At 48.2% G+C, this 25,794-nt stretch overlaps 1 protein-coding gene across 1 annotated transcript; it reads left to right on the top strand.

The window, feature by feature from the left end:
• The first annotated feature begins 11,210 nt into the window (after positions 1 to 11,210).
• Positions 11,211 to 24,917, top strand: nup160 (nucleoporin 160). Its single transcript, XM_087844302.1, has 34 exons — positions 11,211 to 11,358; positions 11,784 to 11,892; positions 11,966 to 12,176; positions 12,480 to 12,702; positions 12,779 to 12,969; positions 13,052 to 13,288; positions 13,367 to 13,464; positions 13,545 to 13,629; positions 13,703 to 13,771; positions 13,871 to 13,954; positions 14,037 to 14,207; positions 14,289 to 14,388; positions 14,463 to 14,628; positions 14,973 to 15,106; positions 15,182 to 15,342; positions 15,417 to 15,553; positions 15,625 to 15,695; positions 15,790 to 15,940; positions 16,051 to 16,120; positions 17,566 to 17,664; positions 17,752 to 17,880; positions 17,988 to 18,083; positions 18,158 to 18,252; positions 18,334 to 18,430; positions 21,294 to 21,399; positions 21,511 to 21,671; positions 21,758 to 21,818; positions 21,945 to 22,055; positions 23,690 to 23,813; positions 23,901 to 23,999; positions 24,108 to 24,249; positions 24,330 to 24,455; positions 24,535 to 24,630; positions 24,723 to 24,917. The coding sequence occupies exons 1-34, from the start codon at positions 11,268 to 11,270 to the stop codon at positions 24,819 to 24,821; spliced, it is 4,200 nt and encodes a 1,399-aa protein (XP_087700428.1). The 5' UTR covers positions 11,211 to 11,267; the 3' UTR covers positions 24,822 to 24,917.
• Positions 24,918 to 25,794: the final 877 nt, after the last annotated feature.

Raw genomic sequence — 25,794 nt, 5'->3', positions numbered from 1 at the left:
GCAGGCTGTAAGAAGCCTGCTAATATTATGTAAGAGGGCTGTTTTTTCAACATGAAATAAATCTGTGATCTTTGCTTTTTAAATGAAAGCAGTTTAATAATGATTCAGGAAAAAGTCTGACTGATTTAGTTTTTCCTGAAATAAAAACGTTTCATTCAGGAGAAGAGGGCGGGGAGCATAATGGCCACCATCAGACATGACGTTCATAAAAAGAAGCTCATAGTTCAATAAGGAAGATCTGTAGTCACACATCTGTTTGCTGTCCAGGTGTTTGGTGGTTAATTCATGACGTAAACATCGTCATGAATTCCCTCTTAGTTTTGCTTTCACCACAATAAAAATCACACTTCATGCATACGGCGTTATTCTTGTGCCACTATTCTGAGCGCACGTACAAACGGTTGCAGGTGCAAGTGTTGCATTTTGAGGAGAAATTTATTTTGAGCGAAGAAAAGCTAAATTTGAGTGAACAAAATTCATTGCTGCGTGCAAAACGTATTTCAGTGTTTGCTATTATCCACACACACACACACACACACAACAGCAGCCCCTCTCGCTCAGTTTTTGCATTTGCGCTCGCTCGTAATGTGTTGTTCGCGCTCTCAACATTTCTGCCCGTGCACGCTCAACTCTCTCTACACCGTTATATTTGTGCCACAAAACCAGCCAATCACAGACTTGGATGCAAAAAAATCTGATTGGCTGTTTTGGTCTCCAATCAGCTGGAAATGACAAAATGCAATATCCCAGAATGCATTTGTCCAAAACTCAAAGGAGGCAGTGGCGGAGGAGCACAGAGGGGCGGAGTTTGAAGTATTACTCTGTCTGTGTCACAAAATAAACTTTTAAGATATTTTCATGTAAGAATGTTTCTGTGTGAACTTCAAATACCTGCTCGATTTATCAGGACATATTTCCAAAAGTGCTCTGATGTTTTCGGAGATGCCTGTTACCCAACAGGTGGGGGGATTTAAAAACAGTCCTAAAATGTACAGGTAGCCAGTGGAGTGAAATTAAAATGGGGGTAATGTGCTCAGACTTTGTTCCAGTCAAAAGACGAGCTGCAGCGTTTTGCACAACCTGCAGACGCCTCATGGACGCATCGCTAACCCCACAATAAAGTGTGTTACAATAATCCAGCCTAGAAGTAACACAGGCATGGACTACTGTCTCACAAAGCCGCTTCGATAAGATGGGCTTTATTTTGGCTAACTGCCTCAAATCAAAAACGCTAGCTCTTACAACAGCTCTGACCTGGCTTTCAAGTTTAAGATTAACTTTGGTACAAGGAAGGGAAACCTCAAACAAGACAGGCTTATGATGCGACCATGTCACAAACCTCTAGGTTAGAGACGGGTAAATCACGAGTTAAAACAACGTGTGCCCATATTGTTGTGTAGCACAGACACAGGTTGCACAAGATCAAGAGTCAGTAAGATTTAAAAAGTCCTTTGCCACTGGCTTGTCGGGGCAGCACACGTGAATAAGTCCCCACCAATAAAGACATGATCATATTTTGGCATAATTTCAGCCAACAGATCAGAAAAGTCATTGAAGAAGTCCTTATTGTATTTGTGGGTCTGTAAACCACGACACAGAGCCCTGTGTGAGAGCGACCCAGCTCAAACACTCAGTTCAAAGCTACTAGCTGATGTTGATGAGGGCAGTGGTTTACATTCATACTGCTTCTTATCAACCGCTAGTCCTCCTCTGCCTGATATTCGAGGAGAGTTTAAAGAGCAGCTGTCCTCCGGTAAGAGATCTGTGAAGACGCTGGACTAACCTTACCCATGTCTCAGTTATACAGAGGAAATATAAGTGAGATCATTTGTAAGCTTCACTAAAGCTGTTTCTGTGCTGTGATGAACTCTGAAACCTGACTGAAACTCTTCAAATAAACCATTCCTCTGCAGATGATCTGTTAGCTGTTTGACAACTACTCTTTCAAGGATGTTTGATATAAAGGAAGGTTGGAGATTGGCCTATAATTAGCTAAGACTGCTGGGTCTAGAGATGCTTTTTAAGGTTTAACTACAGCTTGAAGGCCTGTGATACACAGCTGATTATTAGCTCACATCAGAGAAGAAAACTGATTTCCAGACATTTGGGCCAGAAACTGGAGCGGTTTCACGCGCAGGGGCGGCCTGAGGATCAGACATCTCTGCCACGGTTTCGGCACCACTGTAGCAATGATCGGACCCGCACAGTGCACCGATGTGTTTTGGGCTTCGTTATTTCTGTTCACCCGTTTGTTTCAGGTTAAAGCACAACTTGAGCCAGGAGTCGGCTCCTCTCGCAGCTTACAGCTCTTCCAATTAATGGGTAATTAATATTGTGCTGGTCCAAAAGATTCAATAAGCCACATCAGTGTCTACTGTCTGCCTATTAATATCATAGCCAAGTGGCTGACAAAGGTACACAGAGGTTTTCACTATCCCTACTAATGAATGTTGTTTCAGGATACATGTCATACATAATGCCTGCCAAAGACACATCTGCTTACATTTATCTTTTACTCGTTTCTCCTTTTCTTTTCTCTCTTTTCCCCCTAAACAAAGCCCTCGGTGGCTTTCACTTTTTCCTGTCCATCTACCATTGGTGTTAATTTAGCACTCAGTATCAACACCCAAGGAGGGATATTCAACCTCTTATGTAAAACGAGTGATTTATGACCCCCAAATAAAATGCTTTATGACCTAGGAAGTAATAAAGGAAGTAATAACACAAATGGTAGCCATAAAAATATGATATTAATAAACAATATTATATTAAAAGTCATTAATTTTCAATAATTCAAAATTTATTTAATTATTATAAATATACATTTTTTTTTATCATCAATAGCATTTTTCTCATTTTAAACCAAAAACAGTTTGGGGCCATGCTGGTGTGAGAATGTGTTGAACCATACTAACGTGCTTAGTTAAACCCGTGCTTTTGTAACAGTGAGTAAAAATCCAGTTTTTTAGATCATATAAAATCATTCAACATTTATTAGACAGAGATCGAGCGTTAAAAAGCGCCATATTCAGTAGAAGCCTCCGTATTTGTGGAGGCTCGAGCTAAAGGACGTAGAAACTCACGCTCGTAGAATCCGCTCACCGTGGGAAGAAAAAGCTAGAAGAGTCAGGATAAACCCTCCTCGGGCAGGCTGGTCTCAAAGAGCCGGGCCCAGCATATCCAAACAGGGACGTGGAAAACAAGTCCCCCTCCATGGAGCTTCTCTGAGCTCAGGAGACAAGGCACGCTCGGCGTCGTTTACCAGGCAAACCTCGCTGCCAGTAAAGCCTGAGCTTTACCTGAATACCTCCTCTTCTCCCTCTCCTTCTCCGTGGTCGAGAGGATCCGCCGAAAACGCCCGACAAAGATCCAGCTGATGGAGGAGGGTGGAAATGCAGGACGAAGAGACATCGTGAGGCATCACAGAGGATCGGATGGATAGCAAAGACAGACGATCCTACACCAAGGCAGCCAAGACATCGTTAAAACTAAATGAGAATAGCAGAGCAGGAAATAATACAAAAGTGGTGGAGCACGACAAACTGCACCCGGCAGCGGCAGAGCCAAACACAGGCGCCATCATACCCACCCACAATCAAAGCCCACTGATCAATAACCATGAGTCCCATTCACAGAGAGTTGGGGAATGGCTGCAATCACAGCATTGTAAGATGGTGACAGATGAACCCTTAGGCCCCTCCTCCATTCAGAGATGGTCTTTCCCTTTTCACGTAAATGGCCTCCTTGACTCCGCCCTCAAACCAGCGTTCCTCCCTGTCCAGGATGTTACATCCTCATCATTGAAAGAGTGTCCACTGGCCTGTAGGTGTAAACAGACTGCAGAGTCCTGACGAGGTGGCTCTTCTGTGTTGTAGCCAGAGGTTGTTTGGTTTCCCCGATGTATAAATCCTCCTGCACTTAACAGCTACACTATGTTACTCTGTTTGTGTCGGGGACCCGATCCTTGGGCTGGACCAGTTTTTGGCGCAGCGTGTTTTGGGGTTGAAAAGAGACACAGATGCAGTGTTTAGAAAAAATGTGTCTCAGCTGCTCCGATACTCCTGACACGTACGGGATCACTACAGGTTTTCACTTAGACAGTGGTTGTCCTTCTCTCCTGGATCGGCTGGAGCTTTCTTTAGGAGCCTTCCCAGCTTTGACAAAAGTCCAGCTGGGATAACCACATTTACTCAGGGCCTTCTTGATGTTCTTCTGCTTCCCTGCTGTGTCCGTGGGGGTGGTGTTCGCTCTGTGCTGTAGCGTCCTGATGACGCCCAGTTTGTGCTCCAGTGGATGATGAGAGTCAAACCTTAGATACTGATCCGTATGTGTAGGTTTACACGTCAGCTTTTAGATGTCCCCCATTACTGATGGAAATCTCACAGTCTAAGAAGGCTAACCTGCCACTTTTCATATCCTCCCTGGTGAATTTGATGTGTCGGTCCACCGAGTCATTATGCAAATGTACTTTTTATAAGATTGGGGAAACCTGCAGTCAGCTGAGACTGAGGAAGTCACTTGGATGAGTGACGAAACGTTTCTCCCACAAAACGCTACGTCCAGCATCAACTTTTGGAGATTTGGCGTGTTGATGATCCCTCGGAGTGCTTTCCTCTGTGCCACTGTGCAGCTAGTGTACAGATAAGCAGATAGCATATGCAGTAGGTTAGTACACTCTTGATGGTGGCTCTGTACACACACCAGCAGTCTCTGTGTGATGTTACTCCTCAAGAAGAACAGTCTCTGTTGGGCCTTTTTCAGCAGCTCAGAGGTGTTTGCACTCCAGGAAAGGTTCTCCTCTACGTTGACTCGCAGGAAGCGAAAGTTTGCCACCCTTTCTACACAGTCAGGCTTTGGATGGACGTCCGGCATGCGAAGTCTTAACAGCAGCCCATTTTTCCTTTGTTTTTGTTTGTAAAGCTGCCCAGCTTTTATATGCTTTCTGATTATAATAAAAAAGCTGTGCCTGTCCTCTTACTAAATTACCTGCACCTCAACACAATCCCTTATTTTGTGACCTTGCTCTAAATTGATGACTCATAGCATATCAGACATATGGTAGTGACCTGAGTACACCTGTGCTTTACTTTTGTAAATCAGCTCTATTTGGGGATTGTACTCGGGCCATCGGTCCCCACTTTTTGCCGTTATTTAAACGTTCTCATCTCCAATCTCAATCCTGCTTGTTTCTCTTTACTTTCTCTTAAACTCTTTAGTTTACTTTTCTTACTTTTTTCTTTGTCCTTTACTTGGTGTTTTACAGTGTTTGTTTGCTTTAATGGCTTTCTTCCATCCATCCATCCATTTGCTTCGGCTTATCCTTTTCAGGGTCGCGGGGGGCGCTGGAGCCTATCCCAGCGGTCATAGGGCGAGAGGCGGGGTCCACCCTGGACAAGTCGGCAGTCTGTCGCAGGGCCAACACACAGAGACAACCATTCGCGCTCACATTCACACCTATGAGCAATTTGGATTAACCAATGAACCTATCCCACTAACTGCATGCCTTTGGACGGTGGGAGCTTTCTTTTGTTCCTTTGTTTTTAGGTGTTCTGATTCTGATTGACGGCTTGATTCGAGTATTTTTTTCTTTCACTTGCCTTCACTGTGATGAGCGTGTCCTTGCAGCTGTTCTCTGTAAGACTCTCACAAAACAGAATGAACAACTGTCTCAGGAAACCTGGGATATGATTTTGATAACTTTGTATTATTGTAGGCTCTACCTGACAATGCACCTTGGGGCAACTGTTGTTTTGTTTTGGCGCTGTATAAATAAAGTTGAATTGACTTGAACAGCTAGGCCTACATCATCAGATCCACACTCATCCAGCAGGACAGAGGGACTGCACCAGGCTTTAAACTTCTCCATCAGACGTTTTCATCGTCTCATTTCCTGTTTTCTTAGTTGTATTGAATCATGAATAACATGCTAATGGATTAATGGACGGATACTAGAATTAGTTTTCACGGACCGCTGAAAGCACTGCACTTTATCGACCCGCTCGTTTAAGGACAGCTGGCCATGCAAACTGCAGAAGAAGCTTCATAATGCAGCACGAGTCAATAAACCCTCTGGACACTGTTACTGTAGATTTAATCTAACCCGCTAAAGTGCTGCTCATCCGGTCTTTAAGTCTGACATCATTAGCTGTGTCTGGGCCCTAAACTCCGCTTCAGGTCCCAAAGTGAAACGAACAGTGCGGCATCACTGAGAGTTACAAACTGTTTAAATTCTTTCATCTTTGATAAAATGATCAGCGTTGCTGCTTTACCAGGTGTAACACTTACGTTTAACATCCAGGCATCCATGAAAACAGATTTATTAAATTTAACAGAGTTAGAAGTTAGCAGGAAGTTGATGTTTGTTGAACTCACAGGTAATTTGAAATGCAGCATTTCTGACAGTTAAAAAACGTTATGCTCCTCTGTAGAGCTGCTAGAAGCTATAAAGTACACCTACACCTGCACTCCACCCACTTTAACCCGTTCAGTTATGTTGTTGAAAGCAGGGGCGAGTCTAGGATCAGAGCTTTGGGGGTGCTGAGCACCCAGAGAGCTGCCCAGCCAGCCAAGATCAACTTTACTCGTCACGATGAGACGTCTTCCCCGTCTCTGTCAGTCCCTGCATCCTTAAATGTCTCCAGTTGTTCTCTCTGTCTCCTTGGTTCATTTAAACCTGTTACTTCCTGTCCTCGTCGTCTGCTGTCTTCATCTCCGTTATCAGTCATCATAATTTTACCATCTCTGTGCAAGTCTGCAAATTTCTTTATTAAATCATAAGATTTTTAAATTCATCAAGTCTCTCTGTGCCTGGGTCACAGATCATGACATCACTGCTTTGTACATTTTAACACAATTTAATCCCACATTCGTGAAACAAAAGAAAAACACTTTTTTGAGAAGTTTGTAACAAAACCATCAAATCTGATCAAGGTTATTTAAATGCTGCTAAAGAAGAATGGATTGGAATAAAAACACATATCCTAACCTTAATTACTGGGAGAATAATGAATGATGCTCATAGTGAGTAAAAAGTAAACTGAGTGCATTTTTTGGACAGAGATTCACTTTTAATGTGTTTGTATAATATAATACAGATACATAAAAAATACACTCCTGAAACAGAAAGGTTCTTGAAAAGTACAAATGTACAAAATATTAATTTAAAAAAATATAAAAATGGAGGCAACTTTGCCTGTGGTACAATGTATACAATGTATGAAAAAACCTTTACTGCAGACACTAATTTTACTAATTTAATAAAACTAATTTTGTGTTGTGAGATTTATGAGTTTCATGCTTTCATAGTGGTCCTTAGGAGAGCTTGACATTTTATCAGGTGGTCCACACTGTAAAAGTGTGAGAAACACTGATAAGTGTCTGTGTGCTTCTGGAAAACATTTAAAGCTGCTGTACAGAATCTTTGAAACAAGCTTAAAACATTTTTAGAAACAGAGCATCTGCTTCTCTTTACAGCTCCTCACTCCACCAGGGCTGTTTGGCTCTGACAGTGTGCAGATGTGATGCACGTACTGCAGCAGTCATACAGACAACTGGACCAAAGGTTGGCCGACCTGTTACTGGCTGAGGTTTCAGTAGAGTTGTGGCTGAACTACATAAAATATATCATTAATTTTAATCTCCCCGATCAATGATAATGTTGGGATGTTGTTAAAGAGGTCAAAATGTTTCAACCCAGTTTGTTTTCCACATTTCTATAACAGCTTTAATATAGTGAGAACACAACTTCCAGATTGTGAGTAAAATCAGGTTTTTTCTCTTTGTCAGTTTAACAGTTTCTGCCTGTCACTGCTCCCTGTCTGTTTCCTTACCTGGTTCTTCCTGACCTTGTACTTTCTCCTTACGTTCCCTCTTTCCTCTCTCCCTCTTCAGACTGACAATCATACACAAATAGAGTCAAGGGAGCTTGCAAAGAAAAGCGTCTGGACTTCTTTAAGTTGCTTGAAGACGTTTCGCTTCTCATCCGAGAAGCTTCTTCAGCTCTAAGGTCAAATGGTGGAGAGTCCCAGATATAAACCCTATAACCCAGGATTCAAATCATGAATCCATGATGGGCTTGGATTTACATCGTAATGAATGAAATGTGCTCTATCTGGAAGCCCCTCCCCTTTCGACGGGTTGTGTGAGACTTTAAATCATCAAACTGTAAATTTTAAATTGTTATTGATCCTTTACCCCGAGTCCTAAAGTTATATTTATTTTGTTACTCTTCTTATATTTATTGTTTGTTTACTTGCGCTGCTGTAACTGGAGCCTCGTCGTCTCGTCTCTCTATAAACTGGACTGTCTGTAGCGGAGATGACAATAAAGTTTACTTTGACTTCAGCAGCGAGCAGGCGCACCGAGGAAAAACATCGGTGCAGATTATAAGTCTGTATCATGATGTCTGGTGTTTTCGTGTTTGTTTGTTTTTATTTTGTTTTATTTTGCGAGTTGGTTATTAGACGCTGCTCCAGCCACCAGAGACTCCCCCGCCGCCCCGCCCTCTCCTCTCTGCGCCGCAAGCAGCAGGCGCACCTCGCAAACGGAGGCGCCCTTACTCCCAGCAAATGGGCGATAGAAAACCGATCGGTGCCTGTGACATTCCCAGTATGCGCTGGCTGATGTCTGTGATGTCCCCATATCAAAAACCGCTGCTGCCTGCAGGCCAGCGCCTGATCCACCTGTGAGGAAAAAGTTAAAGTATTTTATTTGTATTTTATTGGGTCTAAGGTACCAATCAAAATCCGACACACACATAAAATCTAAATAGAACATCTAATAATGTTAATTTCCTTCTGGGCTCTGATTGGTCAAAGCAGACATACAAACAAAACTGTTTAATGATGACGTCAGTCATCCGATCCAGCAGGTGGCGCGCCTCGCAGTGGTTCAGCTACCTTAAATGAATCGTAGAAGAAGAAGCTGGAGGCGAAAACAATTAAAATTTTTGGGGTTGTGGTTTGATGAAAGGGTGACATGGACTATACGTATTCAGAAAGCAATAGACAGATGCAAGAAAGTGTTGAATGTAATGAGGTGCTTAGTGGGGACTGACTGGGGGCTGATATGAAATCTTTAAAAGCTTTATATACTGGGGTGATTGGATTATGGGTGTGTAGTATTTAATTCTGCTGCCAGAACAAGTCTTCGTAAGTTGGATAGTATCCAATATCAGGCACTAAGACTTTGCTCAGGTGCATTCAAAACAACATCTGCAGCAGCTGTGCAGGTAGAAATGGGGGAAATGCCATTACAAATAAGAAAAGAGCAACTGACATTGAATTACTGGGCAAGTTTACAAGGACATGGTCAGGATCATCCGACAAAAACTGTTTTCCACCCATGCTGGGAAAAGAAAAGACGGAATTGAAGAGCTTTGGGTGGACAGTGGACAGCAGCTGACCTTAATCTGGAGAAGATCAACGTAAGTCAAACACCTGATGCAGGAGCAGATTTCACATTGTTAAACAAAAAGAACAAGGAGAGGGGTTTCTCTTCACATACAGCGCAGGAATATATTAATCAGTATTGTAGTCAAAATCTACACAGATGCATCAAAGAATACAGCCAACCAACGCGGGATAGCTTTTATTGTTCCTGAATTTAATATTAAGGTGGGGAAAAGGATCAGTGACGATTTATCAGTGTACACAGGAGAAATGGTTTCAGTATTGTTAGCAGTCCAGTGGACTGAAGAAACGAAACCACTAAGACCTGTGATATGTGTAACCGGTGTGTTTCTGCGTTGTGTCTGATCTCTGATCAAAAAAAGGTAAAAGAAAGAAAGGCCTCCAAGTAAATAATTTGTCCACTCCAGCTCCTCTCCCACAGGGGAATTGTAGAAAAGGGCTGGCATTTATTTTTACATTGAACATAAAGTATGGATTTACACGTAACATATTTGACATAAGATAAAACAAAAACAACAACACAAAATCCGACATACCTGATAACAAAGGTAAAAGAAAGAAAGGCCTCCAAGTAAATAATTTGCCCACTCCAGCTCCTACGACCAAATACAAACAGTGGGGAAGAGGGTTAGCTCAACCCACCACAACTTCCAAGCTAGCATTTTTTGGCGCCTAAAACACATTTATAATACACACATACTACACACTTATAACATCTAACAAAAAACAGGCTTAATAATGACAATAATTGAACTAAAATCACAATCAGAAACATCCAGGTGGCTAAATATGCATTATATGAGCGTTTTACAGTGTTGGGAAAGAAATGACACCCACCTCTCCCACAGGGGAATTGTAGAAAAGGGGAGAGGCAAAAGGGGTACACTGTATTTATAGGGTTGCACCAAAGAAGAAGAAGAAAAGAATGAGGAGGGGCTCTAACTCATAATGAACATAACTACAGGCTTGGAGGTCCTAAAAGTCAGGTATAAAAGGAACAGTTTGGGGGTTTAGGACACATTTTGTGTAATTATAACAATGTGACTTATGACCCTGTTACATAAAACAACAGGGTCATAAGACTCGAGCTCATCACCGGCCGGTCTGCAAACAGTCACTCAGACTGCAGACTGATAGAGATCCAGCAAACATTATTCAGAATAATTATGATGGGGCTTATGGTCACATTCTTATGGGTACCAGCGCATCATGGAGTTAAAGGAATGAAACAGATAGGACAGCAAAAGAAGCAACGAGGAGACCGATGGTAGATATTAGAGTGAGTAGGATGGAGCTCAAGAGCAGAATACGATGCAAAATGAAGGAAAGGTGGCAGAAGCAGTGTGAGGAAGAAAGGAAAGGGCGATGACTGTACAACATCCAAAGGAAGGTGGGGGGAATGAGAAGTACAGGACGAAACAGGAGAGAGGAGACGATTATATCTCGACTGAGATTCGGACACACTGGTTTAAATAGCACATTGTTTTAACAGGTAAACACTGTACAGGGCAGTGTGACTGCAGCAGGGAACAGTCGTTTTGTTGCATTGTCAGAAGTAAGACGCTGAAAGGAGACAACTGATCAAAAAGCTGGATATGAAAGTGAAGTTGACTTGATTGATTTATTTCGCATGAGCTCTGTAAGTGAAAGTTATCAGGCTGTATTTTGGTTTTTAAGGCAGACCCATTTGTTCCGGGGGGGTTTGAATGTTTGCTTTCTTTCTACACTCCACACCAGTTGGTGGCGGTAATGCACCACTTTGCTGTTTGCCCACTGCCATTAAACCCTGTACAGAAGAAGAAGACGCTGGAGCGGATTTGAAAGCGCGACGCGCGGCCGCAGCGGCACGAGGACAAGATGGCGGCGGCGTTGGAGCGAAGCTACATCGAGATCTGCGGGTTCGAGAGAGAGGCCGAGCGGAGGCCGCGCGAGCTCACCGCGAATCTGGGTAACACACGCACTCCACCTGCGCGCCCCTGACGGCGGCTAGCAGGGAGCTAGCAGCCTAACGGCCCGTACCTGCCGGCGTTAGCGTGCTAGCTTCCTGCTAGCCGCGCGCGGCCTGGGGGTGTTTCTGTTGTTGTTTTTACTTCCGAACTCTCACCTGACCAGGTGAGCGCGTAAATCTTCCTCCGTCTCTTTAGTGTCAGCTAGCTCCGTTAGCTGCTCACCTGGTCACGCAGCTGTCACGCGTGAACCTGCGCTGATCACGGGACCTTGACCCGCAGTCTTTGGTGTCTGCGCCTCCGGAAGCAGCTGATTATTGATCTGATAAACTGTCACCTGCTGATCAGAGCCTCAGACACCTGCAGGTCAAGAACCTGTTCAAACCGGACTCACCTGTTCTCCCTCACCTGTCTTTCCGGTCTGCAGGTGTGAGCGTGCCACCTGGCAGCCTGAAGTTTCCTGACAGCGCGGGAGCGTTTCACTATGAGGAGAGCGGGAAGCTGCTGTCGGTCACCAGCAACAGGTTCATCCACTGGTGGGTACCAGCTGCTCTGCAGGTGCTCTCCAGGTGCTGGCAGCGGTCTCTGCTAACACTCTCACTCATGCAGGTCCACGTCTGGGGACTCGGTGGTGCTGGTGGAGCAGTCTCTGGACACCAACTTGCTGAACAACGCCGTCAGGCTCCGCTTCACCCACTGCGCCGTCCTGCCCGGAGGAGTCACCATCCAGGAGACGCTCAGCAACGTCGTCATCCTCATCTCCACCAATCACAGCGTCCACAGGCTGCTGCTGCCCCACCCCACGCGCATGTACCGCAGCGTGAGTAGCTGACGGTGACCCTCAGCCCGCACGCCGTCCTGTGGCGGGTGGAGAAGCCGCACCACCAGCTGCAGGACAGCGTGCGGTTGCTGGTTACTGATTACCATTATCAGCTGATTAATGAAAGTGTCGCTATGGAGACGACAGATGAGTCAGACTTTAAGGTCTGATACCAACAGCCCTGTGAGGTTACCATGGTTACCATAGAAACAGATTTAATAGTGTAAATGATGCAATCATACAGCTGTTAGCACAGTTACTACGGTAACTGTAACGAGATAACTCGGACTCTCCTCCGTGCAGGAGCTGGTCACAGAGCTGCACATGCAGTCCATCTTCACTGACGTGGGGAAGCTGAGCCTGCAGGACCCCGCCCACAGCGCCCTCATCCCCAGCTCGGCGGGAACCACGGCGAGTCCCGGCACGTCGTTCGCCTGGCTCAGTTACCACGGAGATGCACACTTCGCTCTGGCTTCTCCTGCAGGAGGCATCACGGTGGTCACCCTGCCGCCGCCCGATTCTCAGGGTGAGGAGGAGTTTCTGTGTTTGATGTGGGCGTGGCCCGTCGGGCGGTTTCTAAGACGCGTGCTCACCGTTTCCAGGCAACGTGTCGGTGCTGGAGTTGAAGAGGAGCTCTGTGATGCAGCGGCTGTCCGGGTGGATGCCCACGGCGATCCGCGGCGAGCACAGCCCGGCCGACCTGGTGCTCAGCCTCGCCGTGCGGGAGCTGGAGGAAGACTCCTTCATCTTTGCGCTGTGTCAGGACCACCGCCTGCGCATGTGGTCGCTCAGGGTGATGACATCACACACACAAACACATTGTTGATGTTTAACGTTTGAGTCGCCGCGTGCTGACGTGACTTCCGCCCCCTCAGGAGCACGGCTGCCTGCTGGAGGCGGACATGTTGGAGTACATGCCGGCGTGTAAGGGTGTGAAGCGCCTGCCGGGCCACGGTCACCGCCTGCGCCTGGCGTTCTCCTCCACCACAGGCTTGTGCGTCTGCGTCTACCTCGCCGTGCCTCAGCGGGGGCAGTTCACCGTGCTGCAGCTGGTCGCCACAGACAACAACCGCTACAGCCTCGAGCACATCTCCACGCTGTTCAGCACGCAGGTGAGCGCAGGGCGGAGCCGGGCCTCGTTTTTGTGTTTGTGGTTACTTCCTGCATTCTGAACCGCTCTCTGTGAGCAGGAGACGCTTGTGGACTTCACGCTGACCTCCTCGGACATCTGGGCTCTGTGGTTAGACGAATCCAACGCCACCGTGGTCAAATACATCAGCTTCGAGCAGTGAGTCGAAACGCCGGCGTCCTCCTGATATGTTCGTGTTTCCATCGTCCATGTTCCTCACCTGTCGGCGTGTTTCACAGCAACACGGCGGCTCAGTGGAACCAGGTGTTTGTTCAGCCTCCACCCGAAGAGGAAATCCACATCGGCGTGGACCTGGACCCCCGGGTGAGACCAGTTCAGACCAGTAACCAGTGTTTAATGGGCGGGTAGTGCTGACCATGTGATCTGACCCTGACAGGAGACGTATCTCGAGGTTCTCTTCTCGCCGCTTCGCTTCACAGCCTCGGCCATCGTGAAAGCGCTGCAGGTGAGAAGCTAGCTGTGTCTGGTTCACTCTGATTGGTTCACTCTGATTGGTTCACTCTGATTGATCACTGATTGGATGGTCTTTGTGTGGGCTGCTCAGATCTTTCGGCGAGGCTCGGAGAGGATCTGGGACCTGTCCTGGGAGGCTCTGAGGAAGGAGGTGACGCTGGCTGTGGAGAGCGAGGTAACGCAGAGCGACCTGAACCAGAGCAGGAACTTTCCAGATGTTTCTTTAACGAGCTTCGTCTCTCCTCCTCCTCCTGCAGCTGCAGAGCAGCATCACAGAGTTCGAGTTCTCTCAGGAGGAGTACCGACAGCTGCAGGTGGAGTTCTGGTCCCGGTTCTACTCCTGCTGTCTGCAGTACCAGGAGGTCCAGGCGTCTCCTCTGGGTCTGACCGTGAGCCAGCACACCGGCATGGTCTGTCTGCTCCGGAAGGTGAGCGCACCGCCTGCAGGGGGCGCTGTGTGCCCGTGGGTGTTAATGAAGAGGTGACGTTTCCGTCCCGCTGTGTTTCAGGGCTTCCTGTCATACCTGCTGCCGTGCTTCGCCGTGGATCACCTGTACCTTTCCCACGACCAGTACCTGCTCTCAGAGGAGGAGACGCCAGTCGCAGAAGGTAAAGAGACAGCCATTGTTGGTTTGACGACTTCTGTACGTCCTGATCTCACCTGTGCTCACCTGTGCTGGCAGACCCGGAGGCGGGGCGGGATGTCCTGCAGCTGGTTCAGTGCCTGCGGCTCATCAGCGACGCCGTTTCTGCGGAGATGGCGTACGAGATGGAGAAAGCTCTGGAGTACCTGCAGGCGCCCGAGAGAGCGGCCGAGCTCGTCCTGGAGAACCTGCTGTGCAACGACAGGTGGGTCACATGACCTGACGTACTTGTTTTAACTTTCAGTTGTACGTTAAAGAAATCCTGATGAGCAGGAGCTCAGGTGTGCTCACAGGTACAGACACGTCTCACTGAGTCCTGAGTGATGGGGGGTGAAAGGTCACATTGAGGAGATAATCACTGAAGCGTCCGGTGGAGCATCCTCAGGAAATAAAAGAACTGGATCCTTCAGTGAGCGCCGCACTTCCTGTCAGGGGGGAGGAGCTAAGCGCAGCAGTGTGACTTTGTTTTCACGCGTCAGACTGTCAGAGGGTCGCGGGCTGAATTTGTCGGGGTTACTGATGTAAACACGCGGCGTCTGTCCTCCACAGCGATAACGTGATCGTGGACGTCCAGAACAAACTTCAGGATGTCAGAAACCCGACGGCCGCTATGATGGTCCTGCTGAGAGAGATGGACCTGGAGACGGACTCCGAGGTCGGCGCGGACGGACTCGTGGCGCCCGGTAATACCCTCTCGATGAATGAAAGCGCGACCGTGCCGTCAGTCGCTTCAGTGCGCCCTGCGCCTTGTCTTGCAGGTCAGAGCCTGAACGTAAGGATCGGCCTGTCTCAGCTGTACAGCGGCAGCGCGGCGGTCTCTGTCGTCTCCCAGGCCGTGTGTCACGTGGCCATGACCAGAGCGCTGTTCTGCAGAGACCTGCTCATCCTGCAGAAGCTCTACCTGCGCTTTGGAGACAATGTACGTGCACGCACACACACCTGATCGTCTTCCTCCTCAGTGTGTTCATGAGCCACACGTGTGTTTGTGTCCAGGTGTTTCTGGGTGGGGGGGCTCAGCTGCTCCAGCTGCAGCAGGACCTGATCCCTCGGACCTCGCAGCTCCTGTCCTCCTATCATCTCCTCAAACACGTCAGTCAGAGCCTCGCCTCCTCCGTGCCCATCAGCACCATGTGAGTACACGCAGCACACACGGCTCTCAGCTCCGTAACCACGCTGAGCACTTCCTGTTCTGATGTTTCAGAGACGCCAACCTGCAGCACCTCACCGTGTTGGAGCTGTCGGACACGCCCACCATGACCTCTGGACGATCAGGTCTGCTCTGTTTAGCTTTGATTTCTGCTGTGACGTCAGGGACGACGGTCCGTGTGGTTTTTAAAAGTGTGCGTTTCCTGTCCCGCCCCCGCAGCTCTGAACCCTCAGACCGTTGTGGAGCTCTTCTATCAGACGGCGGCTCGCCGACTCATCGTGTCTCAGCTGTTCTCGAACCAGCAGGGCGGCGCTCTGCTCGTCTGGACCGACGTCATCTCTAGTGTGGTGCAGCTGCTCGCTCAGCTGCTGTATCCTTCATCGTGCCCTGATTGGGCTCCGCCTCTTCACGTTAAGTGAAACTCGCCAATGGTCTGTGGTGTTTAACGTCCTGTTGTTCCCTAACTGGTCTCTCTCCCAGTTGGCCCAGTAACCCTGGCTTCCAGTTCCCAGAGTGTCTGCTTGCCAACTGTCAGTACACTCAGCTGCAGGTGAGGATTCAGGTTCAGAAGCTGCTCTTGGAAAGGTGTTAGTAACAGGGATCGTTCGGTGCTTGATCCTTGAAAAGGGTTGAATTTTGGGTTTGGTTCTTAACCCTTTAAAACCGGTCAGAGCAGCACGCTCTGTTTTGCGTAACTATTTTTAAATCCCGGTAGCTCTGCAACCACGTGAGCTAGCGCAATAATGTTTTTTGCATATGAAACCGGAGGAGTTGTACTTACATCTTATGCCATCAGCTTGTCCTCGGTCACAGTTTCCTTCCACATATAGCTTTGCAAAAACTGCATAAAAAGCACTTGCAGCAACACAAACATAATATTCCAGAAACACGCTTTGCTGATCCGATCAGCTGTTTGTAACACTTCCTACATCCATCAGCGCGAACTATCGCATGTCCGTCATGACCTGCCCGAAACCGGAAGTGACGTCATTTCGCGGAAATGTAGTTTTTTACCATCAGGGCCTCATGAGCCTATACTGGTGTTTTTAAAAGTTATGTTTGACTTTCTGACTTTCTGTGTGGTTTCTGGGATGCTTAGGACTCATATTGCACTGCTGGAAATAGATTATTTTGATGCATATGCTGCTTTTTTGCAAATTTGCAGTATAATATTTATTTTCATTTTTCCTGCAGTGTATAAAAATTGGTGTATTTCAAAAATAAAACTATGAAGACACTCAAAATAAATTTCCTGTGGTGGGAAACTATTTTGTGCAACTTTTTTGTATTTACAGTTTTGAGGGATAAGCCTCTTAAATTTCTCTAACTAGAAATATATGTTAAAAAAACAAAACGATTTTCAATTTTTTTGTAGTTTATTGCACTTTTTTGCAATTTATGTAATTACTATGCACTTAATGCAGACATATTATTAAAATTTGGGCTGTAATGGTTGTATTGATGTATAGCAACTTGAAATGCTCCCAAAAATGGCTCCACAGCATGTAAACATATAATATAAGCTCTGGCGGACTTGGTTCTGTGGTAGGTCTTAAAGGGTTAAAATGTTTCACTCACACAAACAATTAGACTGAAAATAGTTCTTCTCACTATCATTCCAGTTTTGTTGGGTTGTTTTTTCTCTAACAAGCCGATTTGTTCACATCTGAAAGTTTAAGTGAGATGTGTTCACACACTATACGCATGTAAGGGGAGCAGAGGTGTCTAAATCAGCCGATGTCACATGGCCACTGAGGTCAAACATGCGTTCTTCTTTTTTTGGCAATGTGCTGGAAAAGCTTGACCTTGTAAGTGCTTGAAAGTCCTTGAATTTGACCCTGGAAAGGCACGTGAACCCTGTTAAACCCAGTAACCCGCTGCCGTGTGATTGGCTCATTCGATGTTGAACAGGTGTGCCTAATAATGTGGCAGAGTGGCGTTAACAGTCCAGATGTGCACAGCTGTAATCGTTGTCCGCGTGTCGTCCCCCTGCAGGAGTACGTGCGTCTGATTGGTCCGTGGTGCCAGGTGAACATCGCCTCTTGTCGGTTCATGCTGGCTCAGTGTTACCTCGCCAACGGTGAAGGCCAGAAGGTGGGTCACCATGGCAACCTCATGTCGTACAGGCAGAGTTGCTCGCCGTAACCTCACTTCCTGTGTTTGTTTTTCTCCTTTCGTCAGGCTCTGCGGAGCTTCCAGGAGGCGGCAACGGAGGTGGAGAAGGAGGAGTTTCTGATGAGGTTAACTGGAGGCGAGGACGAAGACGCCGCAGTCGCCCCTGCCACACCCCGACTGCAGTACTACAACAAGGTAGAAGGCGGGGATTCTGAGGTTCCACCTGACGCTGATGGTCAGAGCCGGCGAGGACAGGAAGCAGCGGCATGGCGCGTTTTAACGACTGTGCATTTTCCCCTCAGGTGCTGCGTCTGCTGGAGGACGTCGGTCTGCCCGAGCTCGTCATCCAGCTCGCCACTCTGGCCATAACGGAGGCCGTCGGCGATGTCAGCAGTCAGGTGAGATGTGGCGGTCTGACGGCGGCGTGCCGGCGTGCTGTCGGAGCGTAAACTGATCCGATGTCTGTGTTCAGGCGGCGCTGTGGACGCGGATATTCAAACATCACCTGGACCTCGGACACAACAGCGAGGCATACGACGCTCTGACACAGAACCCCGACGGCAGCATGTACGCACGCACACACACACAGGCAGTCAATGCTAAAGGTCAAAGGTCGCGTGTCTGAGCAGGTGTCTCTCTGTCTCTCAGGCAGCTGGACTGCCTCCGTCAGCTGGTGGTGGTGCTGTGTGAACGCTCGCAGCTGCAGGATTTGGTCAACTTCCCCTACGTCAACCTGCACGACGAGGTAACGTGACCTCTGACCTTTTGACCCCGTCCTTTAATCTGATGCCCTGAAGTTTTAGTTTTACGGTTGTTTGCGTGAAACCAGATGGAGCGGCGGGGTTAGGTGGAGGACGAGTCGTTGCCCCGGGTCAGAGTGAGGCTTTGGCGGCCCTCGCACTTGAAATGCATCCATCTGTGACGTCTGAGCACGTGCAGTGCAGCGTCACCTCAGGGCTGAATCCTTCGAAGGACCCGGCCTACCTGGTCCGCGTAGCCGCAAAGACGGGAAGTGCGAGGCCGTTAAATTGGACGGTCTAGCCTGCGATGGGTGGCTTCTGTTGCCTAGCAACTGTGACATAAGCAGCTACAGCTGTGGTGGACGCCATGTTGGAGAGAAATGGAGAAAAGCTTTATTTGACATCATTTGTTTGACTTTCTTTCACCTCAGTGTGATGCGTCTGGGAAGCGTACAGGAGTCTCCTGGCCAGCAGTCATGCTGGTGTAGCCCCTGACACTCATTCATCCTGATGGTACGAATCGGGGGGGGTGGTATGAACGGTATACGGTACAAACAATATAAATTTGGCCAACGGTAGAGATTTTGACTATACCGCTATAGCGCATGTTGATGATGTCATCGAGGTGCGCCTGTTTTGGTCGAAAGCAGCGGCTGCAAACAACATCATCTGTAAATTATGCTGGTGACAGTCAAAGAGACGAAGCACTTTTGGAATATGAGGAAAGCCAAAAACAGCGCTTCCTGCACTTCTGTGCCATTGATGCTGAATTCTCTGCAGCTGCTCTGTTCATTAAATACCAGCGAGTTCAACTTCAGTAACCCTGCAAACGTCACTGCTGTTTAGTTTTCTGTCTTCATTTGTGTTGGAAGTGACAGCAGAGCTGTACGTTTGAATTCTTTCAGAAATCTCTGTCAGAACATGCTATATCATGTTTAGGTGGAAGCTAGTGAGCTAACTTCCTGCTAACTTCTAACTCAGTTGAATTTAATAAATTCTGTTTTCATGGATGTTAAACTTAATTGTTACACCTGGTAAAGCAGCAACGCTGATGATTTTATTACAGATGAAAGAATTTAGACAGTTTTTAACTCTCAGTGTTCGTTAGACTTTGGGACCTGAAGCAGACGGAGTTTAGGACCCAGATTACTCCGGACTACAGCAGCTGTAATGTTGTGACTCTCCATCAGGCGCTGCGGCTTCATAGCTTAGTCAAACTAAACATTTTTGACAGAGTTTTGAGCGCCGTGTAGCACATAAAAATCTGTTCGAGGTCAGTAAGCACAACCAGAATTCATAGATAAGGCGAACTGTCGATTTTTGAGAAAATTAAAGGATTTTTTAAGTGTGCGGAAAATATGTTACACAGAAGAAAAGAATATATCGCGATATATATCGTTACTGCACATGCTTCAAATTATACCGTGATATGGATTTTAGGCCATATCGCCCAGCCCTAGTACAAATGTAACAGTACAATTTTATTTGTATAGCACATTTAAAAACCAGAAGTGTGCCAGAGTGCAATAACAGATACAAATACAAGCAATAAAGGCACAGCAGGCACAGGACTTGCATATTTTACTACGTTTACACTCAGTGGGATTTAACTCAGTCTCAAATATTTAGGTATTTATTTGTATTTCGTATCATTTCTAACTTGTGACTGACAGACAAATATTAATACATGAGGCCCTCTGTGTGAAAGCTAGAGTTATATTTAAGGAAAAAGAAGATTTGATCCTTGTATGTTTCAGATACAGTGGAAGACAAACAGATGCAGTGAATATTCTTTTATTGATGAGAAACTGTGCAGTATAATGTAAGATGGTGAAGTTAGAGCATGAAACAGGCTGATGTTTGGAGGCTCTAACAGGAGAGAGGATACAGAAATATGACGTCCTTATAAAATACTAACACGCATTATGAACAAACGACTTGGTATTTAAATGAGCTGCATACTTTTCCAGCACAATCCCGCTGGGATGGAAAGTAAATATATTCTGGATCAATCAGAGCATCATCAAGTTGTCTGTGGTTCCCTTATTTTTCCTTCTTAAACATCAGTGAGCGGTTCCCTGTTACAGTTTGTTGGAGATGCTTCTGCAAATATCGAGAAAGTGTTTTTACCGGTTCCTCAACTACAGAGAGCTCTCTGCTCCCCCTGCTCTCCTCTGCATCTCTCAGCTGCTGCTGGCTCCTCCTCTTCCTCACACACTGTCCTGGTGTCTCATCAGGGGTGGAGAGCCTCCGTCTCCTCTCACCTTCTCAGGCTCTTCTGACCCTGGACACTTGAAGGAAATCAACCACAGCAGTCAGCAACAAAAGTAGCAGAAGTTTATCAAATATGTGTGAACTTGATAATCAAAGACACTCTTTAAGGACAAACTGCAGCACAGCATGAGTGAGTCTGCATCCTCACCGATATCTGGTCAACCGTCTGCTCGGTGTTTCCTGAAACGTTTAAGTACGTTTGGCTTCACACCGACAAACCGACCCAGCAGAAACCTGAACTAACCGACCGAAGAGCCGCGTTAAACGGCCACGCCACGTAACTTAGCCGAAGGCTCGCTAAACGTGACTAAAGGCACATTATGCTAACATTTGTTCCGCGGTATATTTGAAGTGAGATAAAAGCCAGAACTTTAAGAATTTATTTCTGGGCCGCTCCAGCCGTCAGCCATTTTTCCCCAAAAAAATTTCTTCAACCTTTGATTCGCAATGAATCCTGGGATATGGTGGCTCACAAAGGACACACCGAGCCGTCCTTCAAATCTGGGGAAAAGAGCGTTCACCGCCTCGCTGTGACGTAATGCAGCCCCTGAATTTAGACATACCTCCGTGCTGACCTTTGACCTCTGCTCTCAGGTTGTCAGCATCATTGAGTCTCGGGCCCGGGGACTCGACCTGCTCACCCACAACTACTATGAGCTGCTGTACGCCTTTCACATCGCTCGCCACAACTACCGCAAAGGTCAGCGCCCCACACACAGACACACACACACAGACACACACAGACACACACACACACACACGTCTGTCTCATTTATCCATGTGTAATGTGTGTGTGTGTGTCTGCGCTCAGCGGGGACGGTGATGTTCGAGTTTGGGATGCGTCTCGGTCGGGAAGTCCGGACCCGCCTCGGCCTCCAGAAGCAGGTGAACTGCTACTTGGCTGCTCTCAACTGTCTGCGCCTCATCAGGCCGGAGTACGCCTGGATCGTCCAGCCGGTCTCCGGGGCAACGGTACACACACACACACACACCATCTGACTGAATCTGTGTGACCCGTCCAACAGTGTCGTGATTTTGTGTTTTGTGGGGTTTTGCAGTACGAGCGTCCAGGTGCGTCTCCGAAGAGAAACTCTGACGGAGAGTTTCCTGCTGAGCCAGGTGACTCTTAAACACACCTTTAGACTGAGAGGTCCCGCCATTTTCAGAGTAGATAAGGCTTCTGTCCAGGCAGGTGACGCCCCCTGGTGGCGAGCTGCTGTAACCCTTGCTCTGCTTCCTGTTCAGTCAAGCGGCAGGTGGATATCCTGGAGGTCAGAGACCTGGAGAAGGAGTACATCCTGTCTCGCAGCCGGCTCACCCTCGCCCAGCACCACCCGCCCTCCGCTGCTATCGCAGGTACGCTAATGCGCACACACGTGTATTTATATCCTTGTGGGGACATCTCATTGACATAATGCTTTCCCGAGCTGCTTACCCTGACCATCAAAAATGAAAAGCCTAACACTGACCCTGACCCCAAACCTATCCATGGCCTAACACTGACACTGACCCTGACCCCAAACCTATCCATGGCCTAACACTGACACTGACCCCAAACCTATCCATGGCCTAACTGTGACCCTGACCCCAAACCTATCCATGGCCTGACACTGACCCTGACCCCAAACCTATCCATGGCCTGACACTGACCCTGACCCCAAACCTATCCATGGCCTAACACTGACCCCAAACCTATCCATGGCCTGACCCTGACCCCAAACCTATCCATGGCCTAACACTGACCCCAAACCTATCCATGGCCTGACACTGACCCCAAACCTATCCATGGCCTGACACTGACCCTGACCCCAAACCTATCCATGGCCTGACACTGACCCTGACCCTAAACCTATCCATGGCCTGACCCTGACCCCAAACCTATCCATGGCCTGACCCTGACCCTGACCCCAAACCTATCCATGGCCTGACCCTGACCCTGACCCCAAACCTATCCATGGCCTGACCCTGACCCCAAACCTATCCATGGCCTGACCCTGACCCTGACCCCAAACCTATCCATGGCCTGACCCTGACCCTGACCCCAAACCTATCCATGGCCTGACCCTGACCCCAAACCTATCCATGGCCTGACCCTGACCCCAAACCTATCCATGGCCTGACCCTGACCCCAAACCTATCCATGGCCTGACCCTGACCCCAAACCTATCCATGGCCTGACCCTGACCCCAAACCTATCCATGGCCTGACCCTGACCCCAAACCTATCCATGGCCTGACCCTGACCCCAAACCTATCCATGGCCTGACCCTGACCCCAAACCTATCCATGGCCTGACCCTGACCCCAAACCTATCCATGGCCTGACCCTGACCCCAAACCTATCCATGGCCTGACCCTGACCCCAAACCTATCCATGGCCTGACCCTGACCCCAAACCTATCCATGGCCTGACCCTGACCCCAAACCTATCCATGGCCTGACCCTGACCCCAAACCTATCCATGGCCTGACCCTGACCCCAAACCTATCCATGGCCTGACCCTGACCCCAAACCTATCCATGGCCTGACCCTGACCCCAAACCTATCCATGGCCTGACCCTGACCCCAAACCTATCCATGGCCTGACCCTGACCCCAAACCTATCCATGGCCTGACCCTGACCCCAAACCTATCCATGGCCTGACCCTGACCCTGACCCCAAACCTATCCATGGCCTGACCCTGACCCTGACCCCAAACCTATCCATGGCCTGACCCTGACCCTGACCCCAAACCTATCCATGGCCTGACCCTGACCCCAAACCTATCCATGGCCTAACACTGACCCTGACCCCAAACCTATCCATGGCCTAACACTGACCCTGACCCCAAACCTATCCATGGCCTAACACTGACCCTGACACTAAAACCACATTTGGAGTCTCACAAATGCTTCAAACTCGTGAGGACGGGGACTTTGGTCCCCATGAAGATGTTAATACTCGTACACACACACAGGCGGAGTTTTACAGTAACCATGTAACTGTGTGTAGGCGGAGCCTCGGCGGCAGAGCTGCTGGTCTTGCTGGTTCAGACGGGACTCTTCGACTCGGCGCTGGTTCTAAGTCGCACCTTCAACCTGAGCCTGACACCCGTCTTTGAGGGCCTCGCCTTCAAGTAGGTCCACCGCCGCACGCCTCAGCGGCGCTCTCCGTTTACGGCTTCGTCTTTTTCACCTATTTGTTTACCTCGCACTGTTTTCAGGTGCATCAAGCTGCAGCTTGGAGGGGAGGAGTCTCAGAACGAAGCCTGGAGCTGGTTGGCTGTTAATCAGCTGTCAGTTGTCAACACCAAAGAGTCCAGGTGTGCTTCCAACAATCACCGACTGACACGTCTTTGTTTATCTGCAGGCGTGAGGCAACCAGGCGCCCGTGGACCTCCATATAACTAACCACCTCCTTCTGTTCGCAGCACCGCAGACGAGGCGTGGCGTCTCCTCGCCTCCTACCTGGACAAGTATCCTTCCACCAATGGGCAGCATCACCGCTACGTCATCCACAAGCTGCTGTCACATGGTGTCCCTCTACCCGATTGGCTGGTCAAAGGCTACAAGGTGAGAGCTGGGCTGGTGAAGAGGAGTGGGCGGGGTTACAGGTAGTGTTTGTTTTCTCCCACCATGCCTCTCTGTTTCAGCGCGTGGACGCGCCGTCTCTGCTGCGCCTCCTCCTGAATTTTGACCTGCTGGAGGCGGCGGCAGAGCTCGTGTTGGAGTATGTGGACGCCGTCTTGGGGCGCGGTCACCAGTACTTTGGAATTGAGGTAAAAGTCACGCCGACATGCGTATGTGTGACGTGTCTGTGCCGTTTTAACACCTTTCCTTTTTACTCGCCTTTTTCAGCGGCCGCTCTCTGCCACGTCTCCCCCGGCGTGGCTGCCGTACACGTCCATCGACCAGCTCCTGCAGGCGCTGAACGAGACGCAGACCCAAGGCGCCGTGAGTCACTTCCTGTTTCCTGTCAGTGCACTTGAGTGAATTGAGACGCGCACATGTGACCTGACGCTCTGCACTTACTGTTGTTTTTCCAGCTTTACAACAAAGTCCGAGACAAATTAGACGAGTACCATCGCACCGTGGAGCTGATGAGCAGGCGGCGACTCGCCACGCAGGGCCGGCACGCCGAGTGAGGCGGCCGTGTAAATGTTTTATAATCTGTCATCAGTTTTGTACTGTCGTGTTTTTCAGATGTAAATGTGACGAATTAAAGTGTTTTCTAAGTTTGAGTCGGTCTCACACATCAATCATGTGACCTTCAGACCAATGAGGTCGATCAATAGTCATCATATTGATCACCTGTTGCTGTCCTGTGGAGGGCTAAAGGTGTAGATCTGCAGAGCAGCGAGATGTACTTGAGTATTTGATATGGGGTCATGTGTAGGGTGTAGGGTCAGATGTGTGGGTGGATGAGTAACACCTGTAGGTTACAGGTAAATAAAACCACAGATCAGAGCAGTAACATAAACATCTGGACAGCTTCCTGTCCCACAGCCAGTGAATGGATGTGATTGGTTGAACAGGTATTGTCAGCATTCTCTCCTAAACCTGCTGCGCTGAGGTCATACAGGAAAACACCTGTGCTCAGGTGCAGTGATGCTGATGAAGGTTTCATAGTTCTTCCTCTGTAGGAACCAGGATGGGACTGAAGGGCAGGGTTTCATTAAAGGACTACACCGTGCTCACAGGATCAACAGTAAGTGGACAGACTGAGGCTACGTTCACACTGCAGGCGAAAGCGCATCAAATCCGATTTTATTGACCCTCTGCGACTCGTATCTGATCATGGTGTGACAGTGTGAACGCCACAAATCCGATCTGGGTCACTTTCGTATGTGGTCCTGAATCCGATACATATCTGATGTTTCAGAAAGCTGCTGTTTGATGGTCATGTCGCATTAAATCCGTCTTTTAGGTCACCGACACAAGACAGACGCCAATTATCAGCGCCGGAGAAGACATCGAACGCTTCCTGTCCATCCAGTGAAACTGTTGGGAACAACGTTGGAAAAACGTGAACATTTTATTTGTTCTGTATAATCTGCAGATTCTGACAGAAACTATCCTTTGAAGCAGCGCTCCTCTAAAACAGCAATAAGGATCATT

Source organism: Neolamprologus brichardi, chromosome 7 (genome assembly GCF_056152115.1).
Source record: "Neolamprologus brichardi isolate AB-2024 chromosome 7, ASM5615211v1, whole genome shotgun sequence".
Lineage (NCBI taxonomy): Eukaryota > Metazoa > Chordata > Actinopteri > Cichliformes > Cichlidae > Neolamprologus > Neolamprologus brichardi.
Note: the sequence above shows the minus strand (reverse complement) of the source record. Positions and strands in the feature narration are given on the sequence as shown.

What these genes read in the sequence shown, in the direction of transcription:
- nup160 (XM_087844302.1), top strand. Translation starts at nt 11,268, where the DNA reads ATGGCGGCGGCGTTGGAGCGAAGCTACATCGAGATCTGCGGGTTCGAG. An exon ending in CATGACCTCTGGACGATCAG is followed by an intron (nt 15,696 to 15,789) that starts GTCTGCTCTGTT and finishes CCGCCCCCGCAG; the next exon opens with CTCTGAACCCTCAGACCGTT. An exon ending in CAGCTGCTCGCTCAGCTGCT is followed by an intron (nt 15,941 to 16,050) that starts GTATCCTTCATC and finishes TCTCTCTCCCAG; the next exon opens with TTGGCCCAGTAACCCTGGCT.